At 42.5% G+C, this 25,835-nt stretch overlaps 1 protein-coding gene across 2 annotated transcripts; it reads left to right on the top strand.

Annotated features, from left to right (window-relative positions):
• The first annotated feature begins 3,250 nt into the window (after nucleotides 1–3,250).
• On the top strand, nucleotides 3,251–24,230 carry LOC128306008 (rho GTPase-activating protein 68F). Of its 2 annotated transcripts, none has more exons than XM_053043674.1 (9): nucleotides 3,251–3,300; nucleotides 4,409–4,825; nucleotides 17,909–18,073; nucleotides 19,401–19,486; nucleotides 19,562–19,707; nucleotides 21,933–22,095; nucleotides 22,171–22,325; nucleotides 22,415–22,617; nucleotides 22,942–24,230. In XM_053043674.1, exons 2-9 carry the CDS (start codon nucleotides 4,768–4,770, stop codon nucleotides 23,457–23,459), a joined length of 1,494 nt encoding a protein of 497 aa, XP_052899634.1. In that variant the 5' UTR covers nucleotides 3,251–3,300; nucleotides 4,409–4,767; the 3' UTR covers nucleotides 23,460–24,230. The 2 variants fall into 2 exon arrangements, with proteins under 2 accessions (XP_052899634.1, XP_052899633.1); XM_053043673.1 differs by having other exon boundaries at nucleotides 3,263–3,300; nucleotides 4,627–4,825.
• The last annotated feature ends 1,605 nt before the right edge of the window (nucleotides 24,231–25,835 follow it).

The raw sequence follows: 25,835 nt of genomic DNA, 5'->3' as shown, positions 1-25,835 counted from the left end.
AGATTTTATAGAAGAGAAGCCTGTAAAGAAGAGAGAAGAGATAATATATTTATTTTTATTTGAAGGGACTTACCTGTACATTATCGTCCGAACGAGGTACCATGAGCTTAGCATTCCAGTATCATTTACGCTAGACCACTCAGTCGCTTGATGGGCAAATCGTTAATAGCGTAATAAAAACTAGGAGCATCAGAGCCGCGCAAAATAATGAACATTAGAAGCATATGGAAGAAACTGCAATCGTTAGAATCGCCTTGATGATAAAAACAAATTTTAGCAAAGCAATTAGTATTTGCAAGAAAAAAAGAAATTTGCAATCATTATTGCAACTGCAGCAAGCCATCGAAGAAAAATAAAATTATATCTACAAGTTTTCGAAGAAATAATATGCAATGTTATTTGATTGCATTGAAAGCTGTTCAAGAAAATGCCCAGATGGTTTTAGAACGTTAAACGGTGCAACAGATTTAGACGAAGTTGATCGATAGATATATAAATAAAGCATAAAGTTTATGAATGGCTTTATGGCGATGTGAAAATAAAAAAACTGTATACACATTACACGTGGTAGGATCTTCTACCGAGAGGTATTTGGAGATTGACGCTAGAAACATGGTCTGTCTTCTATCCCAGATTCCAGTAGTGAGATTCCATGTGATGATTATCAAAAATCTATTAGAGCGTTTCCCTTCAATTTGCAGCAATTCATACAGTCAGGCCACCGAAAAGTACGAAGAAGAGCGAAATTTAACTTCGGTTCGTAAAGATTAGGTAATTTAAAAACTCACAAAGAAAATAAGCCAAAGGAATCCATATCTAAAATAATTTAGAGTGAGATGACGAATCTGTACACTTGCATCCTGCTTCATCCTTCTTGTATATAGTTACATTTATTTTCTTTCTCAATAGAACACTTACTTAGTATTTTTTAGAAAATTGTTTTCTGTTTGAAACATAAAACAAACATAGAGTACAAATAGGAACTGGTTTAAATAGATTTTTATTTTACTTACTTTAATTTTAGAATGATTGCTTGTTATGCCACTAGCTACAATTAAGTTACTTGATTTTTTGTAGTCATAATTATTTTTCGTATAAAAAGAAAGCCGTATTGGTTGCCATTTACCATAATAATTACAAAGTAATACCCTGACGATGAAAGCAAATGATATAAATCTTCTTCCTAACATTACCTATCAATCTTACATGATTGGCTGCAACTTATAATAATCTTAAGTAATCTATACATTAGGATTAATTCCGCTCCGATACCGAATAAAAACCGATTGTACCGATTCTGTCTGTTGAAAGATTCCACTAAAATTTCTTCTCTGCTACAAGCACATTGCTGAGAAATATACAAAAAATGTGAATATGATTAAAAATTACACACAACTATAAAGAAAGAAGTAGTTTACCGGAAATAATACAGCAACGATCTTTTCATTATTCACGATCTTAGTTCCTGTGAAAGAGATGGAAAAGAGGAAAGAGCAGATATAGAATTATTTTCTTAAACATTTTCAGGGTTTAAACACTTATCTTAATTACTATCATCGTTGAGGATGACGATGCTTCAACGCGGATAGAGTGGACATCGCCAATATCGTCTAAATACTCCTTTCAGACATATTCTTCTTGTAGATCGCGGTTTGCACAAACATTTACACCTAAAGGAAACAACATACTAATTAGTGAATTGTTGAAAGACCAATAATAACACTTTAAAATAATTACCTTATGAAATTTGTAAAGTTGTTGATTGGTTACTAGATTCGGCTAAATTAAACAGATGAGCCCACTCTTTTTAAAACTGCACCTTTAGAGCTTGCAAATAATAGCACCTTTATAAACTCTTAAAGAAACATTTATACGATTAACAGTTGTGCACTTTCTAGCTCAAAAAATGCAGGAAAAAACACTTTCTCGAAACTTTCATCTTCAAAACAATTAGGTCCGGCTAGTACTAATTTTTGGTATAGCTCACTGAAAATTTGTGCTAACATTACGATCATTTGATCGGGAAACGTTTTCTACCAAATCGGACGAACAATTACAATAACAAAATCGATATTTTTCACAAATTTTGTGATAATTATATCGCAACAATTCTTGCTCAGTCTAGAACCAAAACAAACTCGCAACTGATTGTCTCAGTTGTTCATACACACGCTACACATAGCCACACAAGGGGATCGTCCGTACAGCAAACAGCTCTACTCGCGTGAGCAAAATGTGGGGGTTGTCCACACACACGCAAGACAAAACCACACAAGGTGATCATACCGAAGAGCAAACAGTTCCACTCGCCTGAGCAAAATGTGGATGCAGATCACACACACGCTATACATAGCCACACACGGCGATCATACCGTACAGCTAACAGTACAGATGATGTGAGCAAGATCGGATGCCGATGCAAAATCCGATCTCACTACCGTGTGATAAAACAGGTCTGCGATTGAGAGAGTGGATTCTTATCGCCTCATGAGAGCATTTTTCGTTTGGCAGTTTGCTCCCATATAAACATTATCGTCTCACCATGGCGGAGAGAAACAGAATGCGTTCTCACTATGGAACATACAGCCAGTCGCAGCTGCTCAGTATGGAAACCTTCTGCTGTCATCACGCTCGCCATAGTGAGATGCTGTCAAATTGTCATTTGGGGTCGGATCGATTTTGACAGCAGACCAAGGTGGTTATAGATGTGGTTTCGCAGTTTGACATATGCATCCCAGAAGAAATCGTTTTGAGCACACAATGCTGGAAACCGATGTGAAATCCTTGTTGATAACCACCTGATAAAAAGTAAAAAAAATATTCATTGGAAAAAAACGTACAGAAATTTAAATTGCACATTTTCAGGTTTTATTCGCAGGTCATCGAAATAAAAACAGCGTCCGATCTGGAGATGATGTGTTGGATGCCAAGTCGGATTGTATTCCGACAGTAGCTAACCAACTGCAATTACAATTCTTTGTAATTGCTATTACTTTAGCTTGTATTTGTTTATTGTAAAAATGAATACTATCTTTTTTTGCTCATTTGCATTCATCATCAGTAACTTCTTCAAGTAAAATAAGAAATTAAAACCGAATTTTAAAAACTGTCCTCAGCCGTTGCTGTCAAAATAGAACGCCAATGTACTGACCCGCTCTACAGTCACGACGGTTCGTTCGCTCGTCGCGTTCCAAGGTTTGTTTGGTTGAATCACACGAAGAAAGAAACTGGCAAAAAGCGAACCATTTTAGCCAGCGTTTCCAGCGCGAGTGAGTGCATCTAGCTTGCATCCCGTTCATGGTGCGTTGTGCATAAAGGTTGCGGGTGTGATAAATGCGCTGTGTGTGTGTTGAACTTGATTGCTGTCCGCTTTTTTTGTTACCGCTATTAACACCAACCCCCTGTCGGAATCGTTCGAACCACCCCATCAGCGGGCGTGCAGGACAGTGCAGCAAAAGGTGAAAAGGGCCGAAAAGGCAAAGAATGCGTGTGCCCGCACGCACAATATGTGATTATCACGCAATTAAGATAACGCGCCATCGGACCAAATCCGTTGGCAAGATTGTATCGAAAGTGTACAGGGAATGCATAGAACTGAGGAAAAAGTTCTACCCATGCGTGGGGCGTTTTCTCAACCGAGGGAATCAACAATCGAACCGATAAGAAGGAAGGATAAGAACCAATAAAATAGAGTAATTTTGTGGTTATGAGATGATTCTAATTCTCAATTGTCTAGTAGAGAAGTTTGAGGAATAAAGAATGTTGTACCGTTGTACTATTGCGTCCTGCGACGAAGTTCTCCTAAAAGGACATTGATCCTGGAGCAAAGTTTATCTACCTTTTTTGAGCAAGATAAAATTTTGTACGTTAATTTGTATTACTCTAGATTAAATAAGTCAAATTTTTCCTCAAATGTTCCTCGAGTTCTGTGTTTCTGTGTCATTCGTTCGTGTCCGTGAAGAAGTAGAATTTTCGCATCCCAACTTCCACCACAGCATCGATTAATCGACCTTTTAATCTAACCAAATCTCCAGTCGCTTGCCTTCTTCGTCCAACCAGACGACCTTGCGTACATTCGCGGTGTTTGTGTATGTGTACCGACTGTACGTGTGTTTCGCGTTAAAAGTGCACGTCGGTTCGCGGGATCTGTGTGGTCGATGTTTACTACCAACGGTTAAGATGGTATTTACCAAAAAAGGCAACCTGTCAGCTCTGCAACGGGTGGGGCAACGAGTGAAAAGGGTCGGAATGGGAATGGCACGGTGAGGGGTGGCTTTTTTTAATAAAAACATTCTTCACGCGACCCTTGCAAGGGAAAGGGTGTGCACTTGTGTTTGTGTGAATGTGTGCGCGTGTCTTTACCCATCCCACATGCTTCATTTGTTTCTTCGTTGATCTTTGTTTGCAGCACTAATCAAAACAAGGATGTGAAGTGTTATCACAATGAGCGATCATTGTTGAATGGAAAAGTCTTCGATGTGCTGCGTAATATGTTCCAAAGGGCCTGAGTGTTGTGTGTGTGTTGAGTGTGTCTTTCTATGTGTGTTGTGTACCGTTCGGTCTCCCTGTTCCGCATTTTGAGCTAGTGCACGATCAGTGTATGATCCATGGTTCTCGTTCCTCCAGAAAAGCTTCACCCGTCAGCGAGTGATTTGATAGGACACGTTCTTATCAACTGTCGGCAGTAGTGTTCCGGTAAAGCAGAATACATTTGGTTCCGTGGTTCCGTATCGTCCGACAAACCCGCACAGGGCACCACCATTCACCATGGACACCACTGTCGTCGATCAAAAAGGCAACGCTGGTCTAGCAATGAAGCTGCCAGGTGAGTTGAAATTCCACTACCAAACCGGATTGACACGCGGATCACGACCAGGAAAAACCAATTGGGCCTTGTTGTTGTTCGAGCGAGAGGGAGATTTGCATTACAAAATGTTTTGTTGGGTGTGTGCGTGATTATGGTTTATGGAAGAAAGACATCGAATTCCCGTTCCGTAATCGAACTCACGATCGTGCATGTGTTCCTTTCACTACGCGCTTGGGCACAACGATTTGCCAAATAGATGGGGTGAATGTAAACAAGGTTTAACTACGAACGAATTCCCCGCCATGACCCATCCGATCAGATTGTTCCTTTGTCGAGCCAAAGAAGACTTGCTGATGACGTATCCTGCTCGCGAGAACCTTCACACGCGGCACAGATGACGAAGATGCGGACGATCATAATGATGATCGTGTCATGCGCTGCCGCCGTTTGTTGACGAGGCACACGTTTTGCAAATCGTCAGCGTCAATTGTGCAAACAACACGCGACAACATCCCAACCAAGCGAACGATCGTTTCTCACTGTGTATTTCTTATGACTTGTTTATTCACATAACAGAATATTTCATCCGCAATATAAAACAGTGACCACTGACCAAATGGTTTTAAAATATTATTCCATTTTTTTTTCAAGCAGAAGAATCCAAATGTTAATCGAAATCTAGCTTTATCTAATAAAAAAAATATAATATTAGAAATGCTCAAGCTTAGAACAATTCGACATTAAAACCACCGAGCACGTCCTGACGAACATATTTTGCGGTTGCATTGTTCCATTCCTTGGCAACTTTCCCGGCAAATCTTTGTAGCCCGGATAGGGTGGTAGTTGTAGGAATAGGGCTAATCGCTTAACAACACTTATAATTCATGCCAAACGGCGCATTGCGGAATGTTTGTGTTTTAGTTTCGCAAAAACCACGGTGAGAACAGAAAATTTACTATTTCGGCAGTATTTTGACGTTTAATCAACTCCCCGTGTACAAGTCGTGGACAGGATGGACCTGCTGAATTTGGTCTAAGTCTCAGTAACACACATTCATTCATAAGACTAGTAACACCCGGTTTTAATAATACAAAATTGGACTGATTTTGAATGTCGTTGAAAATACAGCCAATTAAGATAACTGTTTGCAACAAAGCTTGCTAGAATTCTAAGGGTTAATACAGCCGGACTGGCTTCGTACGAGTTTGCGGGAACTTTTAATCAAACGCCTAACTAATTGTTTTTGCTTGTAGTTCCATATTTTCGAAGACTTGATGATTGATCCTTTTGTCCTCCAAATTATTTGATGAGATCCTTGAAGTTCTAATCTGAGGACCTTTGGGAGTGTTGGTGCTCTTCAATATTATTATTCTCTAAACAACTCATGGGTGAGTCCAGTGAATTTTCTGCATCCTTACTGATTAATTTTGAGAAGAAAGTTGGCGGCTATATCTCACTTCGCAATCCTGAAGAAAAAATCCTTGTAGATGATCGTAAAGACCTCAAGGATTTCTTGTAGATTATGGAGCTGTGGAGTCACTTAACATTGCTTTATGGTGAAGGACGTAATGTTACTTCTATACGACGGATCGACACTAGAGCCAGACACTAGAGACAACTATGAAGCTGTGGGTCTGACACTCCAAAGGCGGTTTAAGATACATGAAATAAGTGACATCTTAAGCCTAGTTTTGTGCTTAATGTCTCTTTTAGGAAGAACCATTTATATGAATCTTAGTGAGGAATCGACTTCCAAAAGGATTCATGAATCCTCGGAGCAGTGGCGGATCAAATCCCTAGAGGCCTTCAGCGTAAAGGTAGTTGAGATCATGAAAGGTCCTTCGTGGATCTTTGAGGACAGCCGATGATGAGACGATGCTGATTCACATGTATAAATTATAAACAGTGTCGTGGTGAGAAGATTTTGTTTTGTTTGGAGAGGTCTCTCAAATTTTTCAATCTTGGGTAGTTAAAATCTATTGCCGGACCGGAATTGGCACGGTCGGCCGTACTTTGACGACTCCTCTTCTAGACGATTAATTGTAGTTAAGATCGTCAAGACTAACTCTTTCAGATAAAAATGTCGATCAACTTTTGGCCGGTTGATTCGATCTCCTGATGAAGTCACTTTTCATTCAAACTTCATCTTGAGTATTTGCTGCACCTTATGTTCGTTATGATGGACTTCAGCAACTCGTCTTAAAGATCGCTAAAATCAACCCATTTCTTTTCATGCATACATAATGCAAATAGATCGCACGTCCCCAATTTTCCCGGCAAAGTTCACCCCCGGCCATGAGCTATTGGCCAGCTCATCGTTTGAAACCCCTTAATCATCGACCAACAGCGCCATACACCCCGTGCCCTGTTGCGTGAATTTACCCGCGCACACATTAGATTAGTGTATCGTTGTGATCTATCGCTCCCCGGTGCACGAACACTCTGGGCCAAGCCTATTTTTTTGTTGTTGTTGTCTACCCAAACCGGAGTCCATTCGTTACGGTTACTCCGCTCCCAAGATAACTTTATGACCGATGCGAACGAACCATCGCTTCATCGTGCTTCACGCTTTAAACTTTTGCTCCCCGTGAAGGGGGAGGGGGGGGGGGGGGCAGTTCAAAACGGAGAAGAAAGCGTTTCCACTAGAGTAGTTCGAGGTCTACTTTAAGCCCTCTGCCTTACCTTTTGCCAGGTTGCGCACAGTGGAGTTCCCTATTTCCATTGCGCGAACCATTGTGTGGCGCAGGTGGCGAAGGTGAAATCGCTAATAGATAAGGCAGTCGAAGCAACCTTAATTGAAACGACGACGCTGAAGACGGTGGTGCTTTATTGTGCCATTGTGGAGGAAGGATTGGGGAACCCAGGGGGAGTAGTAGAGCCACGGTGTGTATGCTGGTGGATGCACCTGACATTGTACCGACAAACTCCCCCAAATGGCCAGGCAGATTGTGGTAATCGCGGTTGCATTTGGAGAGTTTTGTTCACCGCGATAGATGAAGTTCCCGTGACCATTTTGCTTAACTTTCCTTCCAGATACACCGGGGGTTTTACAGTATTCCGGTTTTTTTTGTTGCAATTTGTTATTGATTTATCTTAGACTTCAAGAAGCACTGTGGAGAAGAAAAAAAAAACCGTGATTACGGTAGCCGTTTGTTGGTTGGTTTTTTTGATGGCTTTAATTGTTAGCATTTTGTTTGGAGATTGCAGCAAAGCAACAAAAAAAAACATAATAATAATCATTTTACTAATGAGCGAAAGTTTATTAATTTTTTAAAATAACATTAGCAAGTAGACTTAGTTCGAGGTCTTCGATTTGCTTCTCATAAAGTGGTCCAATCATTAGTTATTTCTGTTAAAGAATTACCCCAGTTAGCACCTACGAATTGGCTTGCGCGTGGGACAAACGTGAGTCACCTTACCGCGTATTAGTCACAAACACTAAATTGGAGGTGTTCCCTTTGCTGTTCATACGCATAGCAAGTCTGGTTTTGATGATTTGCTGTCGTTTAATTTAATTTAGTAAAATTTATTCCACACGATTCATGAGGGGTTGGCCAATAAATGCTGGTAGTTGGGGGGGTGGCTTCATGTCGTCTATTATAAATGAACCAATGAAGGGAACTCGTACCTTTTGGAATTAAACATGTGCATTTAAATGGTTTGACAAAAATTAAATTAAATACGGGATGACGATTCAGTATGGTGATTAAATATAACGCCGGAACAAACACTGTAGCAGGGGGTTGATTTTTAAATGTGTGTCAGGGAATCCGCTCAAAGCTTCTGGCGTGTCGAAGGTTAAAAGCGGCTGATCATGTATACCATTGCCGGGAGGGTTAAGGTTGTACCGGAACCAGTATCACACTAACGGGTGTTTGGTGTACCATGTTCATCGGTACGCCATTCTTATCATCACGCGAAACTTTCGCGTGTGACCTCCGTACAGAAAGGAAGGTATCGCTTACTGCAGTGTGTGCAGCGTTTGCTGATGCAGAAATGCGCTTACAAAGCGGTCGGGCAACGTCTTGCGAGACAGATAAGCAATTATGATAGCAGCAACCTGTGATGAGGAAATGAAAACAGACTTGGAATCAAATAGGGGGGAAAACCTGAGGGAATATACTTCCCATTTTCTTGCCCCGTTGATCACACATACCAAGGGAAGATAATGAATTCTTCTTGCATGCGTTCCATCTAACACACACACACGGAATAACACGGGAAGAAATCCATCCGAGACGGTGGAAGGGGGGGAGGTTGGCTAATTTCTCATCCGAACACACAACCGGTAAGGAAAGGAACAGCAAAAAAATACAAAAACAAAATGACACTTGGTTTATTTCCTGCCGTACCGAATTCCAGAAGCGCGGTACCGGAGACACCTCTTCCTACGGGACTGCTGATTACCGTTGGGTCTTGTGTTTTTATGCTTTACTTCAATACGACAAAAAAACACTACGACCGTCGACTAATACACCGTACACACAACTGTCAACTGAGGGAAGAGGGGGGAGGGGGGGGGGAGGGGGCTGGTATGTTGGCCAACCGGAACGGTGCAAATTTCTTACTATATTGAAGAGACAAGAAAATTTCATGTGCTTATTACAGTGGGAACTGCGTGGAATTGATACAGGAGAGCAGAGGCAGGAGGAATGGAAGGAAAACGTGTGACACACATACGCACAACGACGTGACGATTTGTATCTCTGGAATGGAACCAAGACACGTGTGTGTGTATGAAGTGCCGTTTAATGCAAATTGATCTGTGGAGTTTAAGTGAGTAGGACTGATAAGAGATAACCACCTACCCCCCATTTGAGAAAATCTCATATCAAAAATATGATCGATGTTAAACCTATCATCATCCCTTCTCTCTTTAAATGAAGTTTCTCTCAAACCTGATTGGGATTCGAACTCACGTTCTCGGTTGCCGCTTACCTACGAATTAATGCGTTGCCCTATCGAAGCATACGCAACGGAGAACGTTAAAAGTTGATCATGTTCAACCGTTTATTTTTGTGTTTTTAAATACATATTTAAAATATTTATTTTATCGGAACTTTTTCCCGTGTTGTATGAGAAATAATAATTAATAATTAATAATCTTGCTTAAAAAAAACACACACACCGAATACAGGTGCGTTTTATCCCACCACGCTAGAAACATGAGTAAAAGTGAAATGTACAAGGTTACGAACACGTCATAAAATAAATGCCCCTCGATGCTTCTCCTTTTCGCTCCCTGTTAATTCCACCTGATACCGGGGTGCTGTGGGTGCGTTCCCCCTCCCACCAGAAGGTCAGATATGTTAATCGTCACACAATTTTTGGTTAACCTTGGCCACCTTCTTATACCCATACCGCCAGCAGCAGCTCCAAAACAGCTACAGTGCGCCTTGGAAAGTTCGACTGGGTGGTTTTCTCATACCTGGCTTTTGGGGGCATTTTTTGTTTGGCAAAAGAAAAAAAAGCTCGATACTATTACGGGTTAACATACACCTGCCGGTAAACTTGATGCGTTAATGGAGCCGACGGCGGTGAATGTCGGTGGTGATCGATAAAGTTCGTGTGTGCTGGAACACCACTTCTTCTGGAAAGGTTATAAGTTGGGGTTTTATTGTAAAATTTAATTATATTTGGTATTATTTTTCCCAAGCCATGGAAGAAGTTTCAAAACATTGCCTTTTCAAAACGGGGGAACTGTTAGCGTTCGTGTTGGCGAAACGTGTCCAATGCGTAACCTGATTGCGGATTCCTTATAATGGTTTTGTACGGGAAGAAATTAAACGCCAACAAAAAATCAAACTAGCTCCCGACTGCTTCGTTCCAAACATTCCATAAAGTTACGCGTTGTCATAAATATGCAACAGCTTACTGTACAGAAGGGGAAGACAAAATGTGAATGTGAACATGTGAATTCAACATGTGAAGTTGAATTGTTCCACCATCTGTACGCTACCGGGTTTTGATGCGAACGTGTCAATCCGTCGACAGACAGTTTGAATTCTTTGGAATCTTTTAAGCAGCTTCATTACGGGCGGCACGTTACGCCATTGGGAAGGAAGTTTTTGTGCTGTAAAAGAACAGCTTGGTGAATAGGTACAAACGAGATCGCTATTGCATGAATTTAGAGCATTCTTTATGTATTTATGCTTGTGTTTAGTTGGCTTAAATTTATATTCCAACAAGCTCAAAAATGATCTACCCAAGGTGGATAATAAATTAGAGTTGACGGTTGTTTGAATAACTTAATAAATTATCCAGCAGTTGCTTCAACGAAGCGAATAATTATTTCCAAAAATGTAATAATGCTGACATGAAAAAAAGAACACAAATATTGCACAATTATTCCCATGCGTTTCGGTGGAACTCACGAAATGCGTTTCACATTTCCTGTGCGAGGATGATCTACACAATTATTCGAATTTAATTTTTCACCATCACCTTCACCCCGTGTGGATGATGTCCACCAGATAATCGCACCTTAGTTTTCTCGATCGATTGATCCGTGGAAACCGGACATCACCACCACCGCTGCAGCCGGAAGGAAGATGATCCACCTTTAAACCTCCCCGAACGGATAGGGAACCGCAATCGTGCCCCATCATTGCATCGTGGAACTTCCAGCCGGAAATGAATGCTTACATGACGATTTGCTTTCGTTTGTGTTCGAAGAGACGGCGAGAAGTCTGCTAGTTTGCAGTTCCATCCCAGGGTATGGGAAAGCAGACACCGGACAAAGAATACCCTTCCCGTCCGTGGGGAAGCAATACCGAACCGGATGAGATGATGCAGGATGGTTTCTTTATTCTACGTGAGTTTGATGGGCAAAAAAATGGGAAAAATTGTGCCATCACGGGTATTGTTTGCAAGATGTCTGCTGCCATGGAGCCCCGGGGGTGGATGTGGAAACCGCGACAGAGTGACACGCGAGAAAATGGTTTTGTGACGCTTCCGAGTGGCGCGGTTATCTGGTACCATTTCTCGTCAACATGATTATCATCATTAGCATCATTAAGCTCATTTCTCGGTTTGATTCGGAAAGTCAAATACGGCTGTGCGTCGTGGAAAGTCGTCGCTTTATGATGGTCACATGATGCAGACGCATAGACGTGTTCATGCTGCTGGACGGTTCTAAAAGTACATAAATGTGGTATAGAAAACTAAAATACTTGAACAGCTCGTCTCTGAAATCTAAATCGTATTAGAAAATTGATTTAACTTCAGTCTGATCTTCATATCACTCCCCGGGGAGAATCAAAACGATTACCAAATTTATGTTTTGTACCCTGTACCCTGTAGGAATAACGCATACACTTGGGATAGGCTTTTCCGAATACAATCCTATCCCCTAATTTAATTCGCTCAAGCGTTGATTGAAATTGTTCTATTTTTCCCAGTTCCCTCTGCCCAAAATGGTTGTCCCCTCGTGTGTACAATTTTTCAACTCTCTCTTTGTTGTGCAAATGCAACATTTCATACAGCCTGTACAATCAGGGAAAAGATAAATGTATATTAGGTAGGAACTTGCTACACGTGTACTGGATGGTGTAAATTAGGGGATTTTTTTCGCGCACAAGGACGAAAGGAAAGGACAACGTAGTAATATATGGACATTCGTTGTTGGGTGCACCGCTAGCCGTGTTATTTGGTTAGGTAAAAATAAATAAATAATTTAATCACTTTGTCTGCAATGCTAGAAGTGAACGAACCCTAACGATACCTAACCGGCCAGAAGGATCAATGTCCGAACTCTCCATTACTGGTATTGAGGTGGGATTTGTCTGAGCTCTTGAGGGAGTGGTGACGAATTCGCCAAGGGTCGTAATAGGTTTGCAACATCAGCTTTTAGCGAATTCGTTAACGCGTTCATGTACAATGGACGATTCCATCAATGGACGAGAATTCCAGCTTGAAGTTCATGTGGTCTAAATTTGAAAAAGTCGTCCAATTAAAGAAAGATGTCTAATCTTGGAGATCTTGTGTTGAAGCGAACTATTTCAAGTGTCAGACATTAAAGACATCGAGGAAGATTATGTACAGTTCCAAGATGTCCACAGACTTAAGGTGTTAAAAGTTTTGGCTTTGTTTTTAGGATATTGTCGAATGTGATGTTCCTCCATTGTCTAAAACTAGTAATAGCTGTCTTATCATCTTCTCGGTTGCTTTGAAATAGCAAACTCTGCATAGATCAGCACAGAGCACTGAATGCAACTGCTTCAAAACAACCATTACGCGTTAGTTTGTACCAAATGTGTCAATAATAGCACCCAACCACCAGTTCTCACACCACATGGCGGTTATTGATGAGCTGTTTGAGAAAAACCAGCTCTCCTGGTACCGTGGAGCCGATTGAAGTGCCGATCAAAATGACGAGGGGATGGAAATCTCAGCAATTCCAGCGCCTTCTTACAAGAACAGTGGTCGGGCTGTGATGGATATTCGGAAATGTCAAGAGAGAGAAAGCACTCGAAAGCGAACTTTGGTCCCAAATCTAGTAGTCCACGAAGTTTCAAGTGCGTTTGGTGTCGATAGACGTTCAAGATATGATGACGTTCATGTTTGAATGATGATGATGATGATGAAGTGTCACGCCAAGGTTCACCCCCAAGTGCTTCCTCCACAAACACACATACTCACACACACAGACACTGTCACTTGATAAGTGATGGATGCCGGTTTGCCCTTCGCTGATGTGAAAATGACGTGACATTGGCATTTAGCATTTGACCCTGGGAAGATCACGGTGGTAGGATCCCTGCTAAGGGGTGGGGAATGCATTTTTGTATATTTTTTCACTAACTTTCCCACATTCAAAAACTATAGTGGGCTACAGAACAGCACTCACCGTAGGTCGTACGAAGGTTAACCACCAGCATTTGACTTTTGTTGATCGTGGGGGGCTAGAGGAGCGCAAATTCCACCGAACAGCAGTGTGTAAATCTGTCCGCAGCAATCGGCACTGTTTGCTTTCCTTGACTCCAGTTGATTCCGTTTCGCAGTTTACCATGTCGGGGGGTGTTGAAACCCAAACAGGTTGTTGTTTGCACGACACGGCTAGAATCACAACACACAAATGCAACAGATGCCCAAGAGCTGGATGGGTGTGTGTGTGTGTGTGTGTGTGCGCCCCTTTAAGATAAACATTCTCACCCCATGTGTGTGCGTGCTTGTTTTTTATTTCTTCTTCCGCCCACCCTCCATTGTGTGACACAATAAACCGTCATAACAACGTAATGCAGTAACGCGAGCGACGCACCCATCACGATCAGCAACATTCGCGCACGCACATTAGTGTCATCAGGTGTTTTCGGGGCGTCTTCTTTTATTATTAGCCAGTGGCGGGAGAATGCGTTATGTGATGCTTCTGTTTTCAACCACGAACCCCCTCGGAAGGTGTGTGGAGTGTAGAGGTGCGTCCATTAGAGAGATGGTAACAAAGAAGTGAATCCACAGCAACATAAGGTTGCATTTTTTGTTTGTTCGCTGCACGTTACTGTGGATCTGGTGCAGCTTATTTCCGCATTGTTTGCGCCAGTGCGAACATGACGCTTGAACAGGTCGCAGCACAGAAGCGCAAAAACACCGGCAAAAGATATAGAGCGGTCTGCGCATAATTAACATGTGCGCAGTCCCTCCCTCCCCTGCATCGTGTCGGTGGCCAGTGGGTTAAGTAATTGTAATTGTGCAGTATCTGCACAGTAAATCAATATCTAAACAGAACTTTACAATCGTTTCCCAAGTTACGCGAATCTAAAAATTCTGACAGTTTGTTTAATTTTGTATATTTGTCAAATTACAATTTTTCCCAAAATACGTTACATTTTTATATTCTAAACAATTTTTGCTAAATATTTAACCTAATTGTCGAAATAAATGTAAAAATGTCAATTATTAACGCGCTTTGCACCGTGAAAATAAGCGATCGATCTCTGAATACTTAATATAAACGAGAAACGAAAGGGAATTCGAGTTACGCGAATTGCTCTGGCACGCATCTAACTCGGGAAAAAGACTGTACATTTTGATTTAATTTGTTATCAAAATTCAAGTTTTCTAATTACATTCAACTGTCAATAATTTTAATAGTAAAATAGTTCAACATTAAGCTATCGAGCCTACCAAGTTTCGTTAGATTACCCCTAAATCACCCTTAGTTTACCGGATAATTTTAGGGCCAGTTAAGGCAAAATTAACAGTTTCAATTTATCCCTTTGAACAGTGTTGACATGTTCACATTGAGGCACGTTGATTTTCCTTTAATGTATCGCTTAATTAAACACTAAATTAAGGGAAAAATTTGCACCACGACAGGGAGTTTATGTTGTGAATCGTTTTAAATTCTTTCTAAAGGCATAAATATGGCACAAAAACACTTTTCTTTTTTTATTCTTTCTGCACTTTTTCTTCACTCGTTAACAGTACACGAGCGAATGATTAAGTCTGACAAAGAATACTGCCGAATGTCTGACAGGGTAAGAGTTACTAAAGCTGAAAAATTCTACCAGAAGTTAATCTTAATATAGGTCTTATTAAAAACGTTAAAACAGGGCTTTACATGAAATTCAACCCAAAAGCTTCGTAATACAATTCATAACTCAAGCGAAATTCAAACACACATAGCCCCATGTGTTGTGGACCAAATGCAAAAAACATGCATGCAGCCAACCTTTCCGCCAGCATGTTGCAGCAGACAATTATGCAACGGTGGTGGAGCAAGCCCAAACGCCCAGTCCCGGGCGCTTCTTTTAAACCAGCTGCCCAGCTGCATGTAACTAATGGTAGCTAATGGTGCAGCCCCCCCGCGCCGGCTGGAAGGCACCCACGGCCAATTTGCGATGGGCGATACATACGTGGGTAATCCACCGGTACGGAAAGGGGAAACCCCGCACCCGTTAAAAGCAAGTGTAAAACCAATGCACTTTCCCTTGCATCGTCGATCGCAACCACAGGTGCCCACACGACGGCCTTGCCGCCGGTTCGAACATGACGCAGCGCGCCCACTGTATCCCGTGTTTTACATGATGTTTCTTTTGACGCCCACTGATGCAGGGTGTGACGACGATGCAGGAAGTCCATAGGAACTCTGGGCGCATTTTGCCTTCGTTTTTTTATATTCCGACTTTTAATTAACAAATTAAGACTTCTACATTATGTTCTTCGTGGGTAAGTCACAGGAAATGGACATCCTTTGTCCAATGAGCGATAAAGGACGTTGTATCCTCACCGTACTATACGAAGGAAGGAAAAGTCTCGAAGGCACCATCACTCCACTCCAACACCGGGTGGTTTAGTAGTAATTGCAGCGAGCCAAGCAACATCACGACATTTCGTGGGAGGTACACCCACAGCAAGGACACTTGACGATAAGGCGACAAAAAAAAACGTACAATGTAGGTCAATTCGTCCCTTTGGATCCACGGGCGGTGGAAAGATTATCGCAGTCGGAGTTTGGAAACACTTTAGCCAGGCCGTGCGGTACTTAATGCTATCGGAACTTAATTATGTTTAACATGAAAGACATTATTGGCGGCGTGGATTCATTCCCCAGGCAGACGTTACACCATTATTTGACAAGCGATCTCTAAGCGTTGTTTGTTGCAGTACGGTTGGTAGTAGCCAGGGACGAGATGCTAAAAGCTTTCTATAAATAGTGGGTGCTATTGATTTTGTGGGAAAAAAAAAACACCAAGGAGCATCAAGTTTGGTGACATTTGAAATTTGATACTAGCTTCGGTGCGCTAATCGAATTAACTTATTTGGGAAATTATTTGGTGCAAAGTTCACTAATTAATGGATGGTTATTATTGGATTAGTGAGGTGTTTTTGTGCGTAAGATTGGTTTACTGTTGAGTCATAAAACATGTCAACGCACTTTCTACTAATACATGATACTTATTCTTAATACCGAACCATAATCATTCTACTAAATTTCCCTTTTTATTGTGAATTTTTTATTATTTTTTGGGACTCTCTCATATCTCTGTTTGATTTATGAATTGTTTCCATGTTTGCTCTACGTCAAATACAAAACAGAGATATGAAAACACGAAAGTCGTAGCTATATAAATCCAACACACTCAACAAATTTCCCCCAACTCTATTACCTTTCACCGGCACTGTATGGTCCTTCCAAAACCGATGCCGATGTGCAGAGCATGAACTGTTGCAGTCGTAAAGCAGGGAAATAACAAACATATAAATCTACCAGTTGCTGACTCTCGAAAGTCGAAGACGAACACCCCGAGAATTCGTTGGTTCGTTCGTGGCAGCAGTGCGTTTTATGCTATGCTTTACATAAAAACGTGTGCGGCTTGTTGTTGGACAAGAAATAAAAATCCCACCCACCATGTGGCGCGAGGTGCGCGAGACACCACCTTTTCGTGGTTGGTCGTGTGCCGTTGGGAAATGGTAAAATAGCCACCAACGATGATGGGGGAATTCTAACACCTTCGTCACGTTTTAAATCGTACCGTGGTCATTTAATGCCTTGGAATTCATTACGACACAGGTGGGATGGGAGTGTGTGCTAAGGGTAACTCCCACACATTTTAATAGCGAACAGCGTTGGGTGAATCTGATTCAGATTTAAGGAATCTAAATGTCCTACCACCTCCTCCTCTGTCTCAATGTGGACGACCTAAAAGGATTTTATGGGTCGTCCGGTGTCATTCTTATGACATAATCAACCCCACGAGTTCGTGAGTCCGTCGTACAGCTCTCGTAGATCTCGTAGTTGTAGTGGGTCCTCCTCCACATACGTGGTCAAATATCCTTCGTAGCCATCTTCCTCTAGAACTTGGCTTAGAGGGGGGTTTTGTCAGTTTTGGACAAAGTCTATGTAGATAGTTTCATGAATCCTACAATATTCATATAATCTTTATGATCTCCTCCTATGAGCTTGTCCAAGATCTAGATCAACCCTTGGTCCGACCTCCATTCCACTTTAGGCCTGCTACAAGAAGCATTGCTCAAAGGATCTTTTGAAAGTCGATTCATGATTTGAATGACTCCTCACTCCATAAATGAGTAACTTTTCTCAAAAGATGCATTAAGTATAACACAACTAACGAACATTTCTTTCCCTGTTTTTATTTTCAGGTGCACCATTAAATCCACCAATGATCGATTCAACTGAGGATCCACATCCGAGCTTGTCCGATTGGCATGACTACGAACCGAACCTGGAGTTTGACGACACCGAATTGTCCCACCCATCGCCAGAACCGGGAACGACAACCGTGTTCGATGATATCAACTATTCCGGTAAGAGCTCGGTGCAGAATTGGGACTGAACTGTAGAGCCTTACAACTCCCAGAGCCCCCGATAAAATTCGGGATGGTTTCATTTTTGGCAATCGTTCCGAGCTGTCAATTTAATGGCGTCGGTGGTTATACAGCAGACAAACGTCATTCAGAATAGAGCATCTCCCATTGCCTTCATATGGGGGAAGAACTTTCTATAGTTTTTTTTTCATACAGTATACCTGTTGAATGTTGTAGTAGAGCAGATCATCCACCATTGAGTTGATACGCAGACAAGTTTTTCGCTCTTTTTGGCCTTCAGGTGGCCAGTGGCTTATGCTCAATAATTCACCAGTTGGCATCGGTTCAAATGACAAATTATGTGCTGTTATGCTGTGCACGGCGTGGAAGGTTTTTCTGTAGCTGGGAAAGAAAAACTAACGCAAAAAGCTAAAAACTACTCTAACACACAACGTATACGAGCGTGAACCCTTGTTTAGATCCATTATGGTGAATTAGATGTTGATGCCAGGAGACTTTTGCCACCGTAAGTGGTAACCTCGTTTTTGTCTATGCGATGATTTAAATTGGCAAATTATTGCTCCACCCCATAAATTATCAAATTAAAATGTTTTGTTTTGTTTAAAATATTTGTCCTTGGGTATGGAAGTGTTAAGCCGCTCGGCTTATAGTTGAATAATGGGATGTACCTATATGTATCTATATCAGGCCAGAAGATCGTAGGGTCACTCCTTGAGGAAAATCTTCCCGTTGACGCACATTTCTTGGCAAACTTTGTAGGGTTCTGTAACTTTAATTCTTCCGGACATCAAAAATTGCCCTTGGCGGCATAGAACAATAGCCCCGGAGCAATGATGAGACATTAAACATTCGCCAGCATCTGATGGTGAAACGATTTTCCACATGTTTGCTCAAACTGTTTACGTGACGTTTTTTTTAAATTTGACACTTGAATGTTTTTCCCAATATTTGAAAATTTGACATTTCAATTGGCGTTTCAACCCTGATGGCATTTGATGTGGGACACCCTTTTACCAAAGTACAAGTTCCTCTTCGACTCCATCGACTGTTAAAACTCAGTCAATCGATACAATCACCCGGTTGTTATCTTTTCGGTTCCAACAACTGTCATGTGTAGCCCGCGTACTTCTTCTGCCTACTGATAAGAAACCCCCGAAGGCTTGTTCCAATAAAACCCTGACAACACCCCTGTGTAATGATGATGTACACTCGATACCTAGTGTCGTGTCATTACACGTCGTCGACGGACCTTTGCGGTCCGTAATACTGTGGTACTAATTTTATTCGTGCAAATTTTACATTCCAGCCGAGTTTGAAATCCCGTCAGAGGACGAAATCATCAAAACCACTCTCGAGGCGGACAACTACGAGGAACAGCTAACGATGGTTGGGGTAAGTGTCTGAACGGCGCCAATGTACAATGTACTTTTCACCCGGTGTACTAATATCCATTTGATGTCCTTCCAGCACGACGAGAACGCCATCCGGAAGGATTTCAAGCGGCGAAAATTCATCGAATTCATCGGCACGGATAAGCAGGGCCAACCGATCATAGCAATCTACGCCTGCAGGTTACCGGAACGGAAAGATCTGAACTCGAATATTTTTATTGAGTGAGTAGGTCGTTCGTGCGAAAGATGCGAACTAGCCAGATGCGTTGATGTAGGCCGCGTCGTGCACAAGGGCAAAGATGAGCGGAGGGGGAGATCGCAGCACAGCATATGTTATCGTGAAAGTGTGACTCAATCTGCCGTCCCGCATGCGAACCGGTGGTTGCTAAACCCATCGCTTGCAACGCGCCGCTTGAAATAGGTTGCTTCCTATCGATCAGTTCTTGCACGATAAACTCACTCACTGTTGAATCACATCGGTTGGAAAGCACAGTGTGTGTGTGTGTGTGACTGTGCCCGGGGGTGCGGAGTACACACGATGATGTAATGAGTGTCACCCCGAAGCGGTGTCATCGGATATAATTATAAGCAACAGCACGGCTAGCGAGAAAGAAGGAAGTAGAACCGGGAACGTTGGACTTACACGTCGGATAATGGTTTTCTCCTGTCGAATGTGTTACAGGGCGACACCCGTTTTGGGGTGATGTAAATTTGACCAGTGTTTTGAAAAGAGAGCAACACACCAGCAACACGTGCTGGCCAAATGTGTTCAGTTGCGTCCGTATTTACCAGCCGGGTGAATGTTTTTTTTTGTAATGGGGTTGAGAATTTCTATTTTATTTTCTCGACTCTTAAGAGGAAGCGACGAGTATATCTTGCTTCGTTTCGTCTTATCCGACCCAAATCACACTTCTCCGGGAAATTTGCACAATTTGACCCAAAAGTCATAAATTAAAGTTCACCAGAAAGTAGTTAAAATTAATCCCTTTTTTCACTGTACCCTGACCTACATTTTTTCGCACTGTGGACTATTTTCGTGCAAGAACAATTTTCCGGCCGTCGTGAATTCTCCGAACACAACGTTTTCTCGTGGATGAAATGGACATCCTTTTTTTTCTTCAATATTCAAAGAAAAGCATACAAACGACGCAGAAAATGATATATTGCTCGCACAACTCCGGTCCGCATAGACACAAGACGCAAAAGAGACGGTTGCCTGACCGGAGCAGATCGTTCTGAGAAAGTGGCGTGAAAACGAAATTTTCCGTCGTGCGAAATGGAAAAGCGTTTCAAGAAATGTCTGTTTTTATGTCCCTTTCTAAACGATGCGATCTTTATCCTGGAAAGTGAGTGAAAGATAAACATTGCTGATCGCGCCGATTGGATCGGCGGGAAGCGTAACGAGGCCGTGTGGACGAAAATAAAATACCCCTCGGGGTATTCCAACCGCTTGGTGGCGATGTTGCAATAGCCGAGGGAGACATCAAGGTTAGAACACAGGGCCCAGAGGCCGCATGTAGGTGACGAAAAGAACCCGTTCTTCCCAAAAACTATCGGCGAAAGGGCGCGCACTACCGGCGCATCCCGATCAATTAGCAACATTACCTAAAAGACGACCTCCACCGTGCGGCTGCCTCACGGCTTAACTGCTCAAATTTCTTTCTCCGAGGGTCGAGGTATGGCCGCTCCTTCGGTACACGCGATGCCCTGTGCCGTGAGTGTTAACATCTTGTTTACATTTGCGGTTGCAACGGGGGGAAAAAAGCAACACATTTCCGAGAGTTTGTTGCGCCACCAGATGGACCGGCGGCGGTGGCAGGTGCGGTGTCGAAGATGCGGCAATTCGGAGGACGCCTATGACGTCCGAACCGTGATGTTGCTGTTTTTGCGAGACACAACCGTGCCTCGCCCTTTCGCTCTCGGTGCAACGATAAATCTGTATTGCGTGTGGAGGAGAGGACCGCTCGTTCTGGGCCGCTTGTGTCCCTGCTTCCCGGGAGGTAATGTTTCGTCCCGTTGCTCACCCACACGGCGCACTTGACTTTGCCGTTGCTTATTTTTATTTGGTTCGCTTGACTTCACTTCTCTCCCACCGAGAACTACGGTTACGGGACCATTCGCTTCTTCGGCGCATCCGCTCATTATCCGTTGATGAGCGATTCGATCTCGTGTCTGTCTGAGGTCGTTAAACAAAATCACCCAGTAGCGCAGCAGTACATTAGAACGAACGCTAGCGTGAAGACGTGCACCAACGTGACGGCGGGACCGTTAAACAGTTGGGCCGTAAATAGGTAGTGCCGTACAGAGGCGTTGCATAGTGGTAGAAAGACATAAGTGCATAAGACTTTTTGTATGTAAACCATATCTTGTGAGTTTAAAGCCTTCCCACAGCGTGGCCGAAGCAGTGTTGTGATACCGGATACTTATATGAGCTCCATTTGTTGCAGTTTTATCATCAAATCGATGGAAGAATTCGTCCAGAATGACTACATCATCGCGTACTTCCACCAGGGCATGAAGGATAACAGCAAACCAGCGCTCCAGTTCCTGTGGAATTCCTACAAAGAGCTCGATCGAAGCTTTAAGAAGAATTTAAAGAAACTTTACGTGGTATGTAGTGCGCCAAATGGTTCCCGCGGCTTTGCTCCTGCATTTATTGGTAATTTCATTATCCTCTTCAACCAGGTCCATCCAACCACATTCATCAGAATGGTTTGGTTCTTCTTCAAACCGATCATCAGTGAAAAGTTCAAGAGCAAACTTATCTACACAAGCAGTCTGGACGAGCTGAAGCAATCGCTCGGGCTGAAGACGCTGAAGGTGCCGGATCCGGTGCGAGAGTAAGTAATGCGTATTGACAACCACAGCTGGACGTCTAATCGGCCAAGGGGTTCTGTTTACTTTCTTCCCCCTATTCCGTTCCGGACAGATTCGACGAAAAGATCAACAACGGCACCCGGTACACGCTGCGGGGCAGTAAATCTAGTCTGAAGAGCAGCCGGTCACTCGAGAACCTGCCCAAGTCGGCACAGTTCGGTGTGTCGCTGCGGTTCATCATCGAAAATAGCGCCTGCCTCAACTGTATACCGCCGATCGTGCGAAAGTGCGTCGACCATCTGTCACTGCCGGACGGTAAGATGAGTTGTATTTGTCAGATAGTTTATTCGCAACGCCTGAATGAAAACGTGTATTAATTAGTGCTTGTGAGTAATGGTCAATTTGAAGGAAGATTTGATGATGGTGTCAGTCAGTTCGTTGGCGCGATGATTAAGATGCATCTTAGAGGAATAATTTTAGTAGATGAGTTACATATATTGTGTAAATGAGTTTAATCATCACGGGTTTGTCTGTGGAGACATTAAGAAGTTCAGCTTAGCGGTTCATTAGACAGCATATAAGTGATCTTTAGGTTACACCTGCGCAACCTTCTAACTCATTCTCCTGTTACGCTTCCAGTGGTCGAAACGGAAGGTATTTTCCGCCGGTCCGGTAACTACGCACGAATAAAAGAGCTCCGCGCCAAGATCAACGCCGGCGAGGAGGTGCAACTATCCAACGAAGACACACACGTCGTCGCCTCGCTGCTGAAAACGTTCCTGCGCGAGCTCGAAGAACCGCTGCTCACCTACGAGCTGTACGAAGACATCACCCAATTTAGCGAGTGGAAAACGGAGGAGCAACGGTCACGCAACGTGAAGCAACTGTTGCGCGAGCGGCTACCCGAGGAAAACTACGAGCTGTTCAAGTACATCGTCGAGTTTCTGGGCAAAATAATGGAGCGCAAAGATTTCAACAAAATGACCTCCTCCAATCTGGCGATCGTGTTCGGCCCGAACCTGATCTGGCCAAAGCAGGAACAGATGTCGCTGGACGAGATTGGCCCGATCAATGCGTTCATTGACTACGTGCTGCAGCACCAGGACGACATCTACTTTGTGGATATCAACAAAAAGGATCGGGGTGCGTACGATTAACAGCGGCTGATCTAAGACGGTTCTCACGGGGAACCATCTTATGGCGGACGTGGCGAAAACGCCAAAAAAAAACACACACACACAAACACACAAACACTGGAACGGAAACATTCTATTTCACAAGCGATAAGTACCAAGTATATCATAGCTGTTTTTTTGTGTAGCGGGGTGTGGCGTTGTGAGTGAGCATCTTGCGCTCGCAGAGGAGCCACTCCCCAGCCAATTTATCTAGTGTTGGTCAAGTAATAAGTAGTGTTAGCAGAATGTGTTAGCTTTAAGGGATTCTTGAGCGGAAGAATGAGACTGTGTATAGGCGAGATTGTGTTTGATATAGTTGTAGCGCAAAATGGGACACGAGGAAGCAGCAAATCAGGGAGCGATCGTTTGGAAAGGCACGAAACTAAAGGGAAGCTGCTTGGTGTATAGGTGGATTCCTTTTCGTTCTCTTTCTTTTCCTTCCATTTGTTCTAGTTGTGTAAGCGTGTAAGATGATTTTAAATGCAATTGAAACAGAGAGTGTAATACAGTTAGGTAGCTAGTGTGTAATGGGGTTCGGTTGGAATTGAGGTTACGCAGTGGAAAAGGGCAGAACGCAGATGGACCGATCTGGGTCTGCTGGTCCGCTGTGGTATTTGTGCAAGTTTGTGGTAAGATGATGGTAACATGTATAAAGTAGCACCGTTGGTAGGCGTATATTGGCAAGAGAGATAGTCAGAGAAATATGAATTGTTGATCATTTATTATTATTATTATTTTTTTAGCGCAATAAATTCTAACGAGCAGAGCAAAGGAATGGAGGTGGAAAAGTAACGAAAAAGCAAAGTTAACCATAACAAAAAAAAAACCCAGAGTGTCTGATTTTAGCACCAGATGCATATCCTCGAAGAGGGACTACCAAAGAAACAAAACACGGTAAACACAAACAGTCAAGATAACCAGCACAAAACTTAGGGGAATTCACTTCCTCCCGTACGTACAACGCCAACATTCGTAGTAGGTTCATAGAGTGATGAAGTCAGCGAAAATAGCGTTTCCATTACTAATTCATTAGGGCAAAATTCATGCAATAGTAGCGAGCACAACACGATAGCAAGAAAGCGAAAGGGAAATTAACTGACGAAGGCCAAAACCACACAATTTTAATCGAGAATTTTAATATAGTATACATAACAGTAATGTGAGCGAGCAAAGGAAATGTGTTTTGGGTTGGAACAAGAAACCGAAGTGCCGGATGCTGTTACACGACTCAATACTTCAAAGTTTGTTTGCTTGGCACTTTGCGTCGTGTAACCACACCCAGTAAAAGGCGATTGGGTATCATTCAAATACGGAATGAAAGATTCGTTATTGTCCGGGACACACCACCCCCCCTAACTAAAAGACACGTTACGGGGGGAAAAAGATACAAGTATTAACACTCAAACTCAATTATTCAATGATAGCGAGGTGAAGAAGGGCGTAGAATGTTATCAAAAACCATCCAATCGATCAAGTAAAACATATACTATTCCCTACCCCTTCTCGGCGCATACACGGCGGGGTTGCATGCCCTGGTGGCACATTTCCCACGGAGGATTCATGAAGCGTAACAAAATCATGTGAGATTCAAAACAACAACAGCAAAAATCAATAAATTTACACGTGTAATGAAAATAGCTTTTGGCGATTGTTTCTGTCTTCATTGTTTGCGTGAGACGAATTTTCGAATGAACTGAGAGAGGAGTTTCTAAACTGCTTTCTTTTTTCCAAATTGACATTCTTGTGGATTAGATTCTAATTTCGTTATCATTCGCATGACGTGACCAGACCAATTATTTGATCCTTTCCATTCTCAATCCTTTTTATACCACGTAACCGTAAGCAGATGGGCGAAACCCGTATCGTTTATAATCAATATATATTTTTTTCATCCGACAATCTTTACTCTTACAGTGCGCGCTTCTTTCGTTTAGTATGTTTTCGTTTGTTTGTTTGTTTGTTTGTTTTTTCTTTCTTTGCATCATACTCTTTTACCGTTACTGGTTTCTTTTCTTGTATGTTCGGTAAGTCGTGTTTTATCTCTTGCATGTGATACCTGCTAGTTAATCGTCACTTTTTAATTCCTGCCGTTTGTGTATTACGTTCTATTGTTTGCTGAGCTTTGCTGCTCGTTAAAATGGGACCTCTGGCGTACTTATCTATTGTTTTATGGAAAAAGGGGGGAGGTGGTTGGGATGATGGTATATATTCACAATGATGATTTTACTGCCCTTTCAGTATCTCACAACAAGTAGCTGGCTGTATGTATGTCTGTGTCTCCATTTTGAATTTGACCGTCTGACCGTTTAGTATGAGCTCTGTTGCGTTAGCTTTAGTTGATCGTGTTGAGTTAATTTG

This window comes from Anopheles moucheti, chromosome 3 (genome assembly GCF_943734755.1).
Source record: "Anopheles moucheti chromosome 3, idAnoMoucSN_F20_07, whole genome shotgun sequence".
In the NCBI taxonomy this organism is placed as follows: Eukaryota; Metazoa; Arthropoda; class Insecta; order Diptera; family Culicidae; genus Anopheles; species Anopheles moucheti.
Note: the sequence above shows the minus strand (reverse complement) of the source record. Positions and strands in the feature narration are given on the sequence as shown.